This window comes from Plutella xylostella, chromosome 16 (genome assembly GCF_932276165.1).
Source record: "Plutella xylostella chromosome 16, ilPluXylo3.1, whole genome shotgun sequence".
NCBI lineage: Eukaryota > Metazoa > Arthropoda > Insecta > Lepidoptera > Plutellidae > Plutella > Plutella xylostella.
Window position 1 is genome coordinate 3,460,250 of NC_063996.1, and position 19,911 is coordinate 3,480,160.

At 37.9% G+C, this 19,911-nt stretch overlaps 1 protein-coding gene across 8 annotated transcripts in view; it reads right to left on the reverse strand.

The window, feature by feature from the left end:
- Positions 1-19,911, reverse strand: part of LOC105381771 (optomotor-blind protein) — a 73,991-nt gene that overhangs the window by 21,833 nt on the left and 32,247 nt on the right. For 4 of the 8 annotated variants that reach the window (XM_038118420.2, XM_048626243.1, XM_038118417.2 and 1 more), the window contains exon 4: positions 4,865-4,960. The exons of the other annotated variants lie outside the window; for them this stretch is intronic. In XM_038118420.2, the coding sequence (XP_037974348.2) occupies positions 4,865-4,960 (96 nt within the window). The remainder of the gene's footprint in view (positions 1-4,864; positions 4,961-19,911) is intronic. 8 annotated transcript variants of the gene reach the window in all.

A 19,911-nucleotide genomic window follows, 5' to 3' on the forward strand; every position in this document is an offset into this window, starting at 1 on the left:
GCATTTTGATGGGAATAATGTGTATTGGGAGGTCTAGCACGGTGGAGGGTAGATAGTTCAGATGCCTCCTTTTATTTAATAGCTCTGGAGGCGCCACGTCATTTGAACGAAGCTTGGAGGGTCACTCTACCATACGTTAAACGAAGTTTCCAACCTCTGCCGCGAAGAACGACTCTATCTCGTTGCATCAAAGGTGCTGATTGCACGAAAGCTCTCGTTTGTAAATTTTTATGTCAAGATAGAATAACTTTCCTGTTCCACATTATAAAATACGTATTCGTAAATTGTTCTAGTAATGAATGATCTCTTCATGGTAGATAAAGTTCCTTCCTTCGTTTGAATGTAATAATTTGTTTGAATTCGTTTTTATGAGGCAAAATTTGAATGCCAGTCTTTATCATGCGGTTGTTTTTATTGAGACGTAGCTTTAATTACTTACATACTAATTGAGATATGAATAATTATTTAGGTAATCAAAATACACAATTATATTAAGTATCTACATAGGCTCTATACCTTCTGAACTAAGAGAGAAATATTATACTTACATTTGTACAAAAATCAAACGATAAAAATCTATCTATATGATACCCTAGTTATAGTCAGACATCTCACAAAATGCAGCTGATTTTAAAAGTGCCTCGCAGCGTTATTTACACATTCCTCCTAAATTACATAGTGTATGAGTGTTGGATATCTTATTAACACGATAATAAGGCATATATTGGTTTTTGGAAGTTCACTCACCACTCTCGGTAGGGTGACCATGATTAAACGGATGTGTCCGATTCTCAGGATATTAAAAGAGAACAGTTTATTCAGTTTCCAGAATAAAATTAAGCCTTGTCGTATAGCCATATAAAGGCCATAATTAGTTCTCTAATCAAATAAGGCTTACATTTTTCTAAGTGAAACTATGTACATAAGCACATAAAAGGTATTAATCGAAATCCTTCTGCCATAGATTCCATACATGTTATCTAATTTATATATTAGCTGTGCTCGTACAAGGCGAGTGGCAAGACAGGTATTATGTCAGCACAGTTCATGTAGGAACCAATAAATCAATCAACTTGGAAATAACAATGTGGTATTTCTGATAAAACTACTACAACTTGGCGTTCACAAAGTTCCACTAACGGCAATAGGTGAGACTGTTAATTACATTTATTGTATATGGCAGCGAACTTATTAATTTACATTAATAAATGCGATTAAACACCTGCAAATGCGCTGTACAGAGAACACGCAATCAATGTATTATTTAACTTCGGAGAGCTGAATTTACTCGCTTTAAAATCCGTTTTGACAGCTCATTGAATAATTTATTTTTTATAATATAAATGTGAGGTTTGTTTTTGTACAAACAGCCTGGTCACCGCGCATACAGCCCGCGGGACAACCGCCACTACACGAAGGTGTCTGCAGCCTAATTATATGGCAGAAAAACACACCAGAAACCCAAATATTTGTTAACTAAAACCCGCCACCTCCTTCAATCAACACAACACCTAAACACGGGTAATTTAGGCCCAATTTCGATCAGGAAGGTTAAGGTCGTTACTAAGATGATGTATGGTTGGAAAAAAAGAAGATTGGCGTAAAAACGGACTTAATTGCAATGTGATTAGGGGTTAGGTTTTGACAAAACTAACAGGCGTTTGTAGTTAATTAAGGTTATAAATAGTTATTTTGTCGTTAGGGTCGTCAGCTGCTTTTCTACAAACACAATATGTAGTCTAATATAGTTAATAGGAGCCACTTCCGTTGTTGGAAACAGTTCGGCCATTGGGCCTGGTCTTGACATATGTTACGGTTATTAAGCTCATAGTTAGCGGAGTAAACACGATCTCTACATAAACGTTAATTAATAAAATGTTAAAGTCTATCAACTTTATGGCAGGCATGAAAAAGTTATACGTTTGAGATAACGATATCATACTCGAAACATATACTTATCTAAGAATATTTTGGATTAAAATAGAAAACTTGTTTTACGAACCGTACTCAGATAAATTTATCATCATTGTATGAACTAAACAAATAGTTTAAGGAAACTACTAAGTAAGCATACCTAGATATTAACTTACAAGTCTCACAACTGAATATTAAATAAAAAATATAGAGCTAAATAAGTAAGCACGGTAAATGCAGAGGTCAATGTTCCCCGAACTCATCAATCACTGCGAAATCAATTACTATAGCGATGGCGGCGGCGGCGGTATAGTAAAACCCACTATAGGAATCCTTTTAGCCACTGCCACCCCAATGCGGGGTGCAATACCTCTCACTACTTCTTGTCACACGGATTAGGACAAGCTACCGAAGCATTGTAAGGGTATGACGGATAAGCGATACTGCTTAAGGATTGTCGAAACGGCTTTATGCTAGTATCTGAGAGAAAGAATGGGGAAGGCAAAGGGAAGACTTAGGCGGACCCTAGACCTACAATGATATTGTGCAATATATTTATTGTGCAATAAGTTTTTAATCCAAATGACGTTTGCGTAATCTTCAATACTATCCCTAGAGGATGAATTATATTGCACAATTGTCAATATTGCGCAATATAATTGATCGTCTAGGGGCCGCCTTAGGATTACGGCGCTTGATCGGTCAGCTTCAGTCTTCTCCGCACCGGTATCGTGTATGGTTGTGTATGCGGCTATGAATGTCGCACCTTCCACGCGCGAGGGCTATTCTAGTTCTTGTAATAATGAGTGAAATAAAAAATATTTCATAATTTTGATATAAATGGTAATCCAACCGAGTTAAGAGTCTACTATAACCCCGCTGTACATGTACAAGTCAGATTGCAACGACTGCAGAAATCAGACTAGTGTCAGTGTTAGACTTTGTAACTATGAATTGAGAAGAAACTAAGCTAAGTGACGCGTTGAAGTGAATAGGTTGTGGGATTTGATACGATTTTTGTAATCAAAGTCAATAAAGGAAAATGGTAAATAAAAAAGGGATGTAGAGACACCGGGGTTAGCAGTGTCACCCTTTCGTGTTGTATGCAGTTTACTAGAGATTCGCGAATATTTTACTTTGAATTAGATGCGTTTGGGCGCTGTTTTCAACGTAGTAGTATTGAATCTTTTGGCTGCACAAATTTATAGAACTAACTGTTATTTAGTAATAAAGGCTGGGGATATCCATTATTTCCTGAATTTGCCGTAAGACTTCATTATATCGTGGCGCATACTCTACTTAGGCAGCCTAGTTACTTAACTGTGCCATTTTAAACCTAAGTATACATTTATCATAAGAGTGTCTGATTCTCCCACACACACCCCAACGATATATTAAACATTGTGAAAACGTAAAATGTCTTTATAGTGCTGTTTATTCCGCAAAAAGCAGCTCATTATCGATTTGAGCGCGCCCTGCGGACAACTGCCAATCAGACGCGTTTCAAAAAACAACTGCACATCAGGAAGATCAAAATCACTCGTCCATCCACCAAGTAGCAATTTTCACTTGATAAATTCATACATCCATCGGCGCCACCGGGGAGCCTGTCCCTCAACAACCCATACTAACCCTTATCTCCCAACTCAGAAGAATCTAATTCCCATCACGAACCTGGAATACTTGACTCAAACTTTCCGTTTGCTTGTCAGGACTGTATTTTTAGAGGCCGAAGGTCGAAATTTGAATTTGAGTGGCCGGTGGCCGCGGCACCAGCAATTACATCTGCTACAAAACAAACAGTTGTTTCGTCTGGATCCCGGCAGGTGGCGCTGGCGCTACGGCCGCTGATCCATGGATCATATAATTTTATGGAGCTTATTTACAACAGGCATAAATATGCAGGCTTTCAGCGGCCCACAGTTGGCTCCGCCATTGTTTGGATGTTCAAATTGATTGTGTTATTTATTGGGCTTAGTTTGCACCTAAGCAGGACCGATGGCGGGTCGTAATCCTCATATACTTAATGGACATTATATCGTACTATGGACTCCCAAAGCACCATACTAAATGGCATTAAAGTATAAAAATTAAGCCACTGAGCAGACAGGGTCCCGAAGGGTTTAAAAATTGGAATTAGCAAGAAACTCACCTACTTGTACTAACCAACCTATGCATAAATATCGTATTATTTATAATATCCGACCTTGGCGCTTATAAATAAAGAAGCGAACAGTTAAAAAAGTATTAATTACTTACTCAAAAACTGTTAAAATAAGGTGGCGTCAGAAATTAATTACCCCCTAAAATAGAATAATAATTAGTATAAGCCTTCGATCGTATCATTGCATAGGTCAATGTCCCAAAATATTGTCTTTTGGTACTCATAGATAATATTTTTCGGTATAATAACATGTAATTATAAACAATAAAAATTACACAGCTGATTTAATGCTAAGCAGCTCGCTAGAAAAAAAAGTAATCTAAAAAAGGAACAACACAAAACGAGTCTAAATAAAAAAGGTTGTATAATAGGCGAGGCTCGACCATAAATAATAGAATCATTAACATCTGCCGGTATGATTTGGATCATCAATTTTTTGCCGCTAAAAAAGTTGTTTGTACAAACTATGAGCCTCAATTTTGATGGGGCGTCTCCGGAAAATTATGTCTTGTGCCGTTTTGACAGTTGCTCCAGTTATAAGTATTTCAAGTTTGTTTGCTAACTCACACAACACCGTAATTTGTATTTAAAATATAAAATGTGGCTGTAAAGGAACGTTTCCATGCCTTACCTACCTTCTTAAAAAACACAACTGTCAAAATACACACGTTATATTCATAGACTAAGGACTGTAAGGAGTCGAGTTCCGCATACCTTGAATCCTTATTCTATGGTTTATATTTTAGTTTGAAATAAAAAAGGCTATAAATCAAAAGGTCTACTAACCAAATGGTCTGAGTGGGGATCTCTTGGCGCACTAGGTGCCGGGTTGGGCCACAGCAACTTTGACAACATCCGTTGACTTTGGCTATAGATGAGCTCCTACGAAAAGGAGAGAAAAATATGCTTTAGTTTCAAATAGGAAAATCCGGGCTGAAGGACCACGGAGCGGGTTATTGGGATTTCGGAATGTTAAATTTAATATTTCTGATCTGCACTTTTCTAGGAATTCTATCCTCATTAGAGCTTCATTTGGGATTTAAAAAAAAAACAAAAATAATTATAAGGTCGTTGCCACACTTCACTCAACGTCATACATTTCATAAACCATTAAAAAATAAAAATATTAGATGCCAGCCAGTATTTTAACAGCACGTGAATAATAAAAAAGAAGAAAACACATAACATCGCGTGCATAGAGTATAACCTAATAACGGGTTAGGTTTTATCGTGACGCCTCTGTTTCAACTTTGTAACACTAGGTTAGAGTTAGTGCCTTCTCTAATGCCTAACTAGGGGTATCGGAGGAAATACTCCGTATTCATGCAGTTTATGTGTTTAAGTAAGCACGTAGGTACTGAGCGTAATATCTAATGCAATATTTGCTGTTCTTTTTCAATTGTATGCATACGACGAGAATAGTGAATATATGTATATAGTGATGTTGCTTAGTCCGTCCATGGTTTTAATAAAATTGTAGCTTAAAATTAAAACACTACCTACCTAACTACCTACTAATTTATAAAATTCAGTTTTAAAAATCCTACCCAAACAAAACAGTATTCGAACTTCGTAGAAGTGTAAACCTGCGGACTCCGTGGTGGAAATAAGATGCGTTATAAACGTGAATGGGAGGAATTATTATTAATAATAACATGTTTTTACCAAACCGCCAGGGCTGGCGCCTCGGGCGTCGTCAGGGGTTACCAACTTGTTCAGTAATTGTGATGAGTTCATTTTTCAACGACACTATCCATTTAAACTGCCATCGGAAATCAATTATTCGAATGCCTGAACGTAATTATTATAATTGATCCTATATGAGTAGTTTTCGTTTACATTGTAAAGATGATAGGTTTAAATGTGTTCACTTTACAGCAAGTAAGTATATTCTCATGATATCTTAACATGCAAAGTCTGGCAACCTTCTTTTGGCTAGAACGTGTATTCAGTTTTCAACTATAGGCCTCAGAATAATAACAGCCTGGCGCTTTATTCGTAGAGAAAGAAATCGACTGACGCCAAAAGTTGACAAGCGCAGGTTAGCAAAAAATACAGTGAGACTTTAATAAGTGGTTGTGTAAAGTTTTCGCGTAAAACAAACACAATCAACCAGTGCTGTGGCGGCCAGCCCACAGCCAGACAGTGTTAAATTACCTTTAATAATGTTCTCGCTGACCGCAACATGTTAAAACGGTATTATTTCATTGTTTTAGCGAGTACTTGTTATGATTTGTTTCGAGTACAAGTTTGTAGCTGAGAAGTGTTGGGTGAGGATGGGATGTTTGGTATTGAAAACTAGATGTGTATTTACAGTTTTATATTTATTTATTAAGTAAATACTCATAAATATTATTGTTATAAGGTGAATATTAATTTCAATTGATTTTAGGCATTTTATGCAATTATGCTCTAATGTATATTTTACTTTTATAGGTAAAGTGTCGTAATAGCAAATATTAGGCAAACTTATTTCCTTAATTTCAAAGTAGTGGTTGTATAGTGGAAATTGGAAGTTAATAAAAAAATGAATAAATATAAGTAAATAAATATATGTATATATAAACGTTATAAATATCTGATGTTAATAATTATTAAACTAAGGGCGTGAGTATCTATGATATTTATAGCAATATTGAAAGGTGTAATAAAGCAATCAACGCCTATAAAGATTGCGCTTTCAAATTTTATTCATGTCTATAACTTACTTGTGATTTTCTCAAGTTTACTTCGTCTATCGAAGCCTTGATTAAGATATTAAGTCAAGTTTTTAGCTAGTAATTAAATGTATCCTAAAGTCTATAATAGACGCAAGTTTTACGTCAAGAAAATTGAACTAAATTGAAATGAGTTGTAGCTTTACAATCTTATGATTAAGTCATCACAGATTGGTGCTTACTTATTACAGCGACAGGAAAATAAGTAAATAATATATTATTTATTACTGCAGGTCGTTTATTATTGAAATATTAGGTAGGCATAGACCAGTTGTGCAAAATAATTACTTATCCAGTTAATTACCGACCACTTTACATATTACTTAATCTGAATGATGGGTGATTTGTATCGACATAAAGAAATGTACCTAGCTAAGTATTACATATTTCTCGTACTTGGGTAGCCGAGATAAAGTGAACGCAATATTTAACAAAGCCACTACAAGTTCTCAAAGTCACAGACCACAGAAGTCGCAGCCCTATTCCGTCTAGAATGGCCCAGTTAATGCTATGACATCAAAATTTAATTTACAACTTGCCAAGCGGCATTTACGTGAGATTGTCGTCGCTCGGGCCGGCTAATGCGCACCCGCAGACCAGGCCTCAGCCAACAAGCTCCAACATAAATTCCGTAATTTTCTCTCAACCCACCTACTTAGAACGAACCACCCATTGTAGGCGCAAACAATAAATTATATCCCTCACCAACGAATCTCGAAGGTACTTTATCGATCGATGAATTCCAGCCGCAATAAGACCATGTTATTATTTGAGACGAAATAATACAATGTCAAGAACTTAATCACGACGGGATCTGAGTGAAACGGGCGTCGTGGGCTGTAATTAGTGGTCAGTTAAACAAATATGAATGGAGGCAGGCGCCTGCGCGGCCGCCGGGCCCGCGGCCCTCGCCCGCCATAAACTTGACCCGTCCGCGCGCCCGACCGCCATATTCTAAATATGGGATCTCGTCATCGGCTTTGAGAAAACCTTTTGCAAAAGCTCTCCGAAACAACCAACATTGTATCGGAGCTTGCATAAATTGCCGACCGAGACTATTGTTGTATTACTTCAGATGCGATCTGACCAGCATATTTATCAGCCGCGATCAGATCCAAACGACACGGTGACATTTATTCAGGGATCCATTGAAGTATCTACGATCTTGTTAGGCCATATTGGCCAATAAAGGTGAAGCGGGACTTATAAGGCGCAGGCCGAGACCGAGGCGAGTGCCGAGTGGCCGACAGAGTGAAAGATCAACGCTAATTAAGCGCCATAAAACCGAATATCGTTCTCATACCATCGTTACCTTTCACCGCAACACGTATCCGTCTGAGAACGAATTCTATTAGAGACGGGCGGCGCCCGCCGCCGCTCGTACAAAAAAACAGGTATTACCTCACATACACGAGCCAAGCTTACGATCCTCGTAATAGATTAATGATATAGCCTGTGAGGGCTGTATTTAAACGAAAATCCTTAAGAGAATGGTTTACCGTGAGCTTGCGTCGCGTCCGCGCGCACATAATGAGTCGGCGGCCGCCACCCGCGCGGGCGAGCGGGACGCCGCGCTAGCCGCGACAGGGACGGCGCTATAATCGATGGAGGCGCCACCAGCGCGCGGCGGGGCGGCGCCCGCGCGCCAGCGCCCGGGCCCCACAAGCACTACACATCTTATTGAGAAATTCCCAAGATGATGCATAATTCTCCTTTTGGATCCCTGTGTGGTTATTTTACTCCCTGTTAACAATATTACCATTTCAGTGACCGCGCTCTCAGACGCATATATTATCATAACCATCGTCCCTTTAGCGAAGTCTTGCTACACGTTGCTTGAATATATTCAGCTGATTTATAGCTTTACGATAGCTTTGACAGGAATCGTGTTATAGGAATTGCTATTATGACATGGTCTTTGGGCCGACAGACGAGACTCTATGATTACGTCTTAACAAATGAGCTACACTCGAAACTATCTTCGAGAATGCATTGATTTACGGCCGTGTATATTACAAGAGGGTATTATGAGATCGTAAAACGGAATCGCCAAAAGCCATCGTGCAGCCGTTAAAATAGCAATCACGTCTTATTAAACAGTTATGCTAATAAGACATGCTAATTCCCAAAACCAACAAGCGAAGAGCAAAAGGAGCAAGAACGTGAACGAGAGAACAAAAAGGAATAAATCGTTGATGAGCAGACGGGCGCCAGGGAGCAATTACGGGCCGCGGTGGCGCGCGGGCGGCGGCCCCGGACCAGCCTCTCACAGCCGCAGAGGTATTGCTGACAACTAGACTTGGATAGCTCGCGAGGGAAAGACAAAAATGAGTTACATCATCCCGTATTGCCTATCTTTCTGTTAATCACTTGAGACAAGTATACTTATTTATATCTTTTTATCAATTACTCAACAACGTACTAACCAGGATACATACAGTTAGGTACACTCACGACTCTCACGAGCAATGACAAAAGTTCCCGTGACGTATGTACATAACGGCAATGGTAGGTGGAACATTACGTTCGTCTTCTCTTCTAATCGACCTCTAAAATATTTTTTTTTCTATTCAGTTCTATTCAGAGATGCGCCACTGTATCGTCTCTATACTGTGTAGGCCCCGGCGCCCGGCAATGCTCGGAATGCGCAAGCAACTTTCTAGACTTTGAGATTTTTTGTGTCTAGATTGTTGAGATGACGAATCCGCTGTCGAAATTTGTTTCTCGGAAATAAAGCCTTGTGTTTTAAGGCTGTTTGGAAGAGCGCAGAAAAAATTAACAGCGATCTCGCGGAGGACTTTACAAACAAAGTTGTTAGAAGCAAAAAGAATGCGAAGAATTCTTCAAATTGTGTGCCTACTTACCAACAAACTATTTAGTTACTTGTTAGTTGGTAAACTATTAAGTTTACACGTATTTTTTATTTTACTTTAAAATAACGATACTTAATAAACTGTTGTTGTTGTTAGGCAAATCTCATGGGAACACCGGGAAAACAAATTATACCTCCAATCAAATATATAACTGAAGTAATAAAACAAATATTATCCTTTCAGTATACCTATGTTTCACAATTAAAGTTGTTCTGATTCTGATTCTAAGGCGAAGCTCGCGGGCTTAAGCTATGTCCTAAAAGTTGCGATGCCAATGCTAGACTTTGTACCTAAGTTGCAATCTTGCAATGTTTCTCGTTGCGGTCCAATTCTGCAATAACGTTGTTAACGCGAGGGTGGGCTGTTGGTTGGTAACTGGTTCCTCGGTTCACCACGATTCGGACTGCCCCGCCGCGTGGGATCCTAACGACGTGTTTATTACCTCTTCTGGGTTTTTTGTGGTCGCTTTTTTAAAAAGAACATTTTACAAAGCACTTGACTAAGTTTTATGGTCTTTATTTAACTAAGCTCTTCGAAATGAATAAGTAGGTATAAAATGTAATGAGACTAATAATAATAATTCATTTGTTTCAAGTAACCACGGCCTTACACCATTACACAGACTAATAAAATGTAAAGTATATTTTTACCTACGAAGGAGTGATATAAAATGTATTTTTTCAGATAAGTACTAAAGTTAATAACCGAAAAGTTTATTCATACTCGTATTATAATTTTATTCTTTGTTTTATTACTCTATGAAGAACTTACAGATAAAGTGTTACTACTGACCCACAGATGGCGCTACGGAGCTGTGCCAATTTTGAAATGCGATTAATATGGCGCCGGGTTTGTAGACGAAACCATCGCTAAATAATATCGATTAATTATGCATTAATATGAATTGGAAGTCGAAGAATGACAATACGATACTGTTAATATTGGGATGTGAAAGGGTAAAGTCTGGCCATACAAGGCAAAAAAACGGTAAAATACGTTAGTATTAGTAGTTATATCCATTAAGACTTAAAGTTAGAAATCCAATAAAATATTTAAGTATACTTTATTTCTAAGTACTTATCTCAATATAATATATGGAATTATGGACAATCTATCGAATCACGAAATGATATTATTATTATTGTGATTTAAAATTCATTTTATTATGTCACCCTAGCATCGTATTAACAGCGTGTGAGTAGGGTGCCAACATTAGGGTGACAACACAATGGGCAAACTCACGGATTAGAACTAACGGGTACTGTGTGTAAAGGGCTTAACCTATTACGTCACGCCTAGCTGTAATGGCTACCTATTACTATTATTATCAGGTTTTATAGTGTTAAAATATATTATGGCTAAGTACTGACGGCGATCAATAATTTATAAATAAAGTTTGTTACTTTAACTACGAGTATACCTACTCGCTAAGTTAAGTTTTTAAAGTTTTAAATGTTAGGAACTTTTATAGTGTCCGAAAGTGAAAAGAAATAAACTAACCTAACTTTATTAGACTACTTGCTTAGAAAAGGGAGGAAAAAATTATGTGCTTATTATGATTTAGTTTTCTTTACCATGGAAACTACCCTACTGAACAACACTTAAACAGTTAGAAAAACAAAACTTTTGATAGGAAATTAATATTTTCATAAATGAATAGGTACTCCTATTCTTGCAATGTAAAACAATTTCAGACTAAAACACTTACACACTTATAACGTATTTTATTAATCTTAAATAACCTTCTTATTTACTTAGTACAAAATACTATGTATAACAATTTTGACTTAAAGCACCTATACGAGTACGAGGCACCTTATCCTGATGCCGTCTCCTCCATTGGCTGGGCAGTTGTGGGGTCACTCCACCTTACGAGAAACGAAGTAATAGGGCGCTCGGTGCTGGGAGGTTAATCTATTCTGACGAAAAACGAACGAACGAGAGCTGCTGCGCAATCGGCACGTTTAATACAATAAGATAGAGTCGTGTCTCACGCAGTAGCGCTCCGAATTTCCGTTTTTCATCATACAAGTGACCCCCCTGTACTAAAATCGATTCTATTGCAATAGCAAACCGATAGCAAGACAGCTCTCGTTCATATTTTTTTCTGAACCTAGAGTAACCCTCGACCACTACACGGGGTAAAAGTAGTAAAAGTGGCAAGTGTGTCGTGTAGCCACTATCTTAAGCGTTAATCTATGCTCGCCGGCGGCCGCGGGTAAATTAGACTGATGCGTTACTCTGTGGCCATTAGATAGATAATGAGGTCGCTACCGGTGGTCTTAGATTCTGGGATGCTGTTTTTTTTTAATCGAGGGAACATAGTGATAGACAAAAGTAGTGGTAGACTGTTTGGATTTCAGTCGTTATGAGATTCAGTCATATTGATTAGTCAGACATTTCATGCGTGTATTATACAGGTGTTGCATAAAGGGTATACTAACATAACATCTCTGGCCACAGCACACGCTGAGCTGGTGCCTTTTTGACGCTCTGGACAGCAACCTTGTTTGTTTATATTGTATTGTATTATTTTCTGTTTTTTTCATATATATTTTTTGTAGTATTCTTTTGTTCTTTTTGTTTCTGTTTTTATTGTTCAGTGTGTCAAATAAATGTTTCTTTCTTTCTTTCTTTCATATACAAAAGTTGTTCAGAATGACCCCCTGAGTCACCCCCTTTCGGATTAGTATACCATTTTTGCAACACCCTGTATACTTACGGCATAATAGACCGGGGGGGTTTTCAGTAGGTTCTTTATAATAATACGTTTTCTATGAATCTTTCAGAATAGGTCTACTAGCAAATAGGGTAAGTATAAAATTATAACTATTTCTACCTAAATTATTTTGAGAGCTGCAGACAAGAACTCATGTATATTGTGATATTTGTTAGTTAAACACAGTATTAATCACAAACACCAAATTTTATGCTGCGTTCCAGATTAATAAATAACACTGATTCTAGATATTGCTAGGGTTCTAATGTAAAACGGTATATATGTTACTGTAAAAGCCCGAACAACGGTAAATCCTAGGATTTACCAGTAAATCTTAGGATTTACCAACATGAGTTGGTAAATGTAAGGATTTGTGAAAATGGGTCATTTTTTTCGGGCTTTTACCATTAGAATTTGGTAAATGCTAGGTTTTACCACTGACACCTAGTAAAAGTTGGTTTTGGGAATAGAACAAAGATTAATTATTACCTATTCATTTATTTCAATCAAAAACTTAAATTATTTTCTTTCAGAATTTATATTATTTTTTATGAACAGTCATTTTATAACCTTTAAATCTACATAATTATTTTAACAATGTGTAATAATCATATATTTTTTCATTTTGTAATTATTATCCACCTCTAAATTATTTCCTAAATAATTAAAATTAAAACTATTAAAATGTCTTCTCAAAAACATAACAGAATCAAAGTAAAATAATTTTCACGTATTATTATTGTTGACGTCGAGTAAAGTCGATTGCAATAATAAATATTTCTTAAGTTCGGTTAGTTATAAGTAATCATCATCATCACGACTCATTACGTCCCCACTGCTGGGGCACGGGTCTCCTTCCAATGAAGGAAGGGTTTCGATCTAGTCCACCACGCTGGCCTAGTGCGGGTTGGTGGACCCCAACACAAGCAAGCTTGTGCTGAGCGAGTTGTCGGGTAAGTGGGCAACCCGACTATCAGACGTTTTCAAGCCGCCCGAAAGCCTCTGACTAGACTTAACGACTGCTGCCGAAGCAGCAACCGGGACCCACGGCTTAACGTGCCGTCCGAAGCACGAAAGCCTCCAGAAAAGAACCACTTGAAATCGGTCACCCATCCAATGGCTGACCATGCTGGTTGTTGCTAAACCTCAGTGATCAGTTACGATCACTGAAGCCCGCTCGACTACGGACGCTTTGTTCGACTACGGAGGTTATAAGTTATAACCTGGCTTTTTCAACATTTACCGTGCCTTAATGTAAATCCTAAGATTTACCAAGTGAATAGTGGTAAAAGTGCGAATCGCAAAATCTTTCGGGCTTTTACCATTAAGAGTTGGTAAATCTTAGGTTTTACGCGTAAATCTTAGGATTTACCGTTGTTCGGGCTTTTACAGTAACATATACAAACCAAAATATATCCCCTTTTATCAGGATCTAAAACCATCGTGGCGGCCAGTGACCTAATAACTAATGCATTAACATAATGATGTGACAGATACAGAAAATTAATGTTCAATGAAAGTTTATAATTAAATACGCTTTTAATAAGTTTACTAAGCAGGTGTCATATTTTTAAGCAGATGCTATCAAATGGTCAATTTCATTAAAAACAATGCCGTCGTTAATTACTTTTGAAAATACGAACTCGGCTTCACAAGTCAAATAAGTACTTTAATTTTGTCACAAGAGTCATGCCGCGTAAACGGGTACTTTAGGTACTTAGGTACCTATTTTACACAAATGTTTCACAGGCATCTAGGTATGTCACTAAATAACTAGTCCTTTAGATACTTAAGTCATGGCTTATATGTGGGCAATCAAAATATGTACTGTAATAAATAGGCGGCCTTTTGTACTATTATTTATTTTGTAAGTTTTATTTTTGGCGTAAATAAAGTGTGTATTGTAAATCCATTTACTCGAAGTCGGAGTCTAGTCAGGGGGGTTACTACCAAAGTCGAACAAACGAATGAACGAGAGCTTTCATTCAATCGGAACGCTTTAAACAACGAGATGGAGTCGTGTTATTTTCCCTTAACCTCCCGTGTTCCATTGATGGGCAAAGATCACTCCCTGAACTTTCCACTTATCCCTTTCTTGGGCCTGCTCACACCATTCCCTGTTAAAATTGTCCAGGTCGTCCCGCCATCTCCTTCTTGGTCTGCTTCTGCGCCCTTCTGCGGCCGTTGTTGGGTCGTGGTTAACGCTGCATATATTATTTGACGGTCGAATGGCGTTGTGGTTAGTGGCCCTGACTGCTATGCCGAAGGTCCCGGGTTCGATTCCCGGCTGGGGCAGATATTTGTTAAAAGACAAATATTTGTACTCGGGTCTTGGGTGGTGATATTTATATTTAGTATCTATCTAGGTATCTATGTATTTGTGTATATATATCAGCTGTCCGAGACCCATAACACAGGTTCTGCCTAGCTTGGGGTCGGATGGCCGTGTGTGAGATGTCCCCGCATATTTATTATTATTTATATTTATTATTTATTTATTATTTGTTGTTTCGAAGTTAGCGAACCACGGCTCTATCTCGCTGTATTCAGCGTGCCGATTGCGTGAACATTCTCGTTCGTTCGTCGATTTAGAGAGTGACCCCCCAGGACACTTCAGCCTGCGCATGCTCAGCTCGAGACATGCGGGTGACGGCCGCATGCGGGCGCCGTGAATGCAGCTAGGCATGCCAGGCGAGCTGGGGGGCGATTCGCGACAACGCTGATTCAAGTCACTTTTAATTCAATTAGGTGTATGTGCTTTGTTTTAAAAGTTATTCCTTGTAATTTATTAGGTACCAGTAAGATGAGGGGCCTATCGCCAAAACTCGGGCAAGCTGGTAGCGATTTTCAACTTTCGGCCGATTCCGATGTAACATACGAATCATAAAGTTTGATACAAGAAGATCAAAACTAACTAATATTAATCAAACATACGCAGTTAATTTAATAACTGCGCGACTACTGACAACAGTACTAGTCTGACCGTTCAATATAAATCGCCTCTTACTTCATGGATCGCTGCATTAGCTTTCGACACTACACGTCATGAAACTAGAGACGGTTTTCGTCTGATACGCAAGTAGTGCCAGGGGACATCATGTGCTGAATTAAAACTAAAATAATGCGCCATTTTGAAAGGCGGCACGTTTGTACACTTCAAAGGAGGCCGATTTGTTTGGCATAAAGACTCCTTTATTCGCTCACTATCGGCGTTATGAGAAAATTATTCAGCCACATTATTATTGCGTTTCAATTAACGCAATCGGCTCGGCTCGCTCAGGTTACTCGGTCGCCGGTCGGCGGAGGAAAAGTTTTTTTTTTAATAATCTTAATTTTACCATTTCTGTTGGATTCGATTACGAGCGAAATGTTCCGAATTGAGGCTCCGGCAATTGGGCTTTTTAAAAGTGGTTGTAAAAGTTGCGATTCTTTTGTGAGCTTTTGGAATGAATGTCTGACGGTTGGCGGCCACCTACGCGTGGCTTATGTTGAAATTAAAATACATACAATTGAAAATAATAATAAATAAATTCATTTATTCAAGTAAGTAGACTCAGTTAAAGCTCGCGAAATTTGAATAAGTACCTATCTATTTGTATGTCGGGAAAATTCACTGTGTACCGTAGCGCATTGATAAAACAACACCCTGTAAACATTGCAGAAAATCTCTTCTGTACTCCCTGTGATGGCCCAGTAAAGCGTCAAAGGCCTTATAAGACGAAGCCGAGGTGAGGAACGAGGCAAAGCGGAGCGCGGGGGGGGGGGCTACATTAGTCCCTGTTCGGGCGACAAAACAAATGAGTGTTTTAACGCACTATCTCGCAAGGCTTTCATCTCGCCGCCAGTAGCCTTTCGTATTTAGATTATGATTCAACAGCTCAAACTGCACGTCTCTAAGTCGACGGAATAAGAACGGGTTTAGCGTGAGGTGGTAAGAGGGAATAAATTCACGGTTATCACAGCGTTGGAGTAGTTATTTCGGTATTTTAAAGTGTTTCGATGTTAATTGGTATTGTAAGTTAAAAGTGTATAAGGCAGTGGATATTATATTGATACTGGATATCTTCTTATCCTTAGAGAGAATATTGGATACGCTATTTTGTGCTATTTCTTCTGTGTATGAATGGGAAAGTTCGATGTGGAAATATTCGGCTCGCATACACTGTCCATGACCTACCAACTTAGGTATACCAAAGCAAACTGCGAGGAATAACAAGCTTTAAAAATGCTTTTGTCGTGGTATGTGTACTAAGAGTTAACCCTTGTGTACGTCTGTGGAATATATATATTTATCCCATCCAATATTTTTTTATAAAACACTACTTTTAATAAGCCCGACGGTATTAAAGGCGACTCCACACCAGTCCAATTGCACGGGACATACCTGGCGACCACCAATAGCCGTGCGATAAGCGATAATATGTTTAAATTCAACATGTTATTGAGCTTTTATCTGCGAGCTTTGAGCCCGTCCTCCCACACACGCGCTCGGAAGCTCGAAAGCTCGGGACAAGTCTAAAGTCAACCTAATTTTCTTCGTTCTGTAGGTGTTATCAGAAAATATGAATAAAGACGTTGGAGCTTTCTTAATAAAGCTTTCATGTAATCGTACCGAAGTGTTTTTTTTTGTAATATTAAATGGTTCAATGTACCTATTTGTTTGTTAATTATAAAAAGAATAATAACTCTCATTATGAAAGATTATGAATGACAAAATGTATTAATGCGGTAAGTAAATAAATAATTAAATAAATCCTTTGAAAAGCAAAAGTTTTTTTTGACATCCCCAAAAACAAAGCAAGGACCAAAGGAATCCTAATAAACGTATAAATTGTTCACACACCACTTTTAAAGGCTGAGTAAAATTAAACATTCCTTAAATGTTTCTTTTAAGTAAGTATAAAAGTTAAAATGTATCTTATCTGATAGCAATTATGAGTTGTGCTAAATAACTTTCCGTGTTTCCAGCTTAACGTAAATCGTTTGGTAAGATGGTTATCTGTTGAGATAACATTTTAGTGTTTAAGTGTACTTAAAATCGCACTCGATCTTTGATGACGCTGACACATCGGTCAGAAACGGCGGGTATATCCAAAACAATGTAATGCGAAAATTTTGAATTTTTTAACCTTTATAGATGATTACTTATATTATGTATATTCTCGTTCCATCGGTGACAAACACAAGAGCTAGATTAGGATTTGCCACCGTAGTGTAAATATTCGCCAGTCGCTGAGTGACTAGGGTGCGCCGACCGAACATATATGTATGATAAAAGCACATAAAAGTATGAGATACATTTCTTACCCTAAGAACTCCTTCTAAACAATGCGCCATAATCTATCCATCACCTGAGCTGTTTATCGCCGTAAGAGATATCTAACTACTTCTAGCACTACCAACTTAATTTCCCTACACCACTACCTTTATTCCCTTGGGTTAGGGGTGATAATCGTATGAAGAAACGGCAGATAACTCCCTTGCCGCATATCCCTGGCTAAGCACATTACTTTTTTTTACCGCCATCTTTTTAATGGTTCTCTGTTGAGCTTTATCTTAACGGGGTTACTCAAAGAGCTACCGGTCTTTAGCAGGAGATAATATAAAGGTATTATGGTATTATTGAAGCTTTGAAATGATGAGACGATATAGACAGATGTTATTGAGAAATTAAAATGGCGGGCGTCGTTTGATTTCTAATCCTATTTCAGTATATTTAAATTTGGAAAAAGTACAGCTTCCCTATTAAGTTAAACATACTTGATGTACCTACTTATTACATTTGTTAAGCTCTCTATAGATTAGGTATAGCTAAGCTAAATATTTCACATTCAGGCTGTTTGAAAATTTCATGAAAATACCTAATAGTAGTAGACTTGTGTCGGGGCTTTCTATATTCAGTCTTCATAACCTATGTTTAACTGAATATAGCCATACGATCGTGAGTCCGAACACTCGGAATAGGGTTGCCAGGGCGGTTGTCGCTGGCAGGGCGGGCGGGGGCGGCTCTGTGACAAATAGTGGGCTTGTCCGCAGCCCTGATTGATGATGAGGAGGCTGTATGGAGGCTCCGCCGCGTGCGGGGGAGGGGTGCGACATGTACTTAAGGCTGTACATTGGAGGTTGGTCATTTTGTATCCCTTGAATATGTTATGTCTACCTATTTGTTTTACAAAGAGGCCATTTTCGAAGGGAGAGCAGTTTGTAAAAAAAATTAATTCAACAGAACATTTTATATTTATATGATGAATAAAAGCATTTGACTTTGACTTAACTGTTAAGGCTCGGTAGCGCTGAGTTGCAAATCTCAAGTGGTTGTGGTAATTTCAGAGTTATTTAGGCATTATTGGACCGTAATTCTCTGTTAACGATACAGTTATGAAAATGAAAGGAAAAGATGTAAAATAAAACTAAACTTTGTCTGCTTAACTTCAGCTGCTTGTACTCGCGTATGTGTTTCACACATGGCATACAATTATCTATACCTCTACATATTCTTTTTTTGGCAATAAGCTCGCCTTTGTACACCAACTTTACTTCTATCTCTGTCATTTTTTGTAACTGTGCTTTAGTAAACAATAAAAAAACGACATCTTTCTCTGTAACTTCTGTATGTACATTCGGAGACTAATATGCATGACTTTAAGGGTTACTTTCGTAAGAACGGTCACACACTCGGCACTCCTGTCGCCAAAAATGTGGAAAACGTAAAAATGCCGTTTTCACGACTGAAGGGGCAGGTGCCAGGGCGAGGATTCTCATTTCCTCGGGTCTGGCTCAACTCTACATGTTACTGCAAAAACATTTAGCCCCAGTTTCACCATAGTCTGTTATTTATTTATTTTCACCATAGTCTGTTATTTATTTATTTATTTGGCAAACAAAACGGTTTACAGACAAATTGATAAGATAATTATATAGGGAGTAGTTATGTACAGGCCTGTACACCAAAGTATGAAAGCACATTTTATTTAATAAAAAAAGTTTTACAGTTTTATGAATTATTCTTATTCTATCTTAAAAATACTTATTCTAACATGCTAGATTGAGATTCTAACATGAATAGATGTTAGATTATTTAAATCCCTGTTACATTATAATGTCGTCAATTATATGTCATCTGCATATTAAATTCTTAACAGATGTGTCAAAAGTGTACAACTAATCCCTTGTTATGATCTAACAGAGTATGGTGAAACTGGGTCTAAACCTCAAAATGGACGACATTTTTACTCCTGACGGTTAATACTTATGTCCAACGTGTGTCTATAGTGGCCTCGTAAGACAAAAACGTGGTAGCCAACATCAAACACTCGTTTTTAGTGTCGCCTGTTAGTGACGTGTTATATACAATAATACAATTTACTCCCATACAATTTACTCTCTGTACCTCCTGCAGGTTGACTGGTAGAAAATGCTTTTAGCATTAAGTCCATCTGGTTGTACATAATTACTTTTGTATATTGCGCATTAAAGAATAAATAAATAAATAATGCAATAAATAATAGTTATCATTTTGAAATG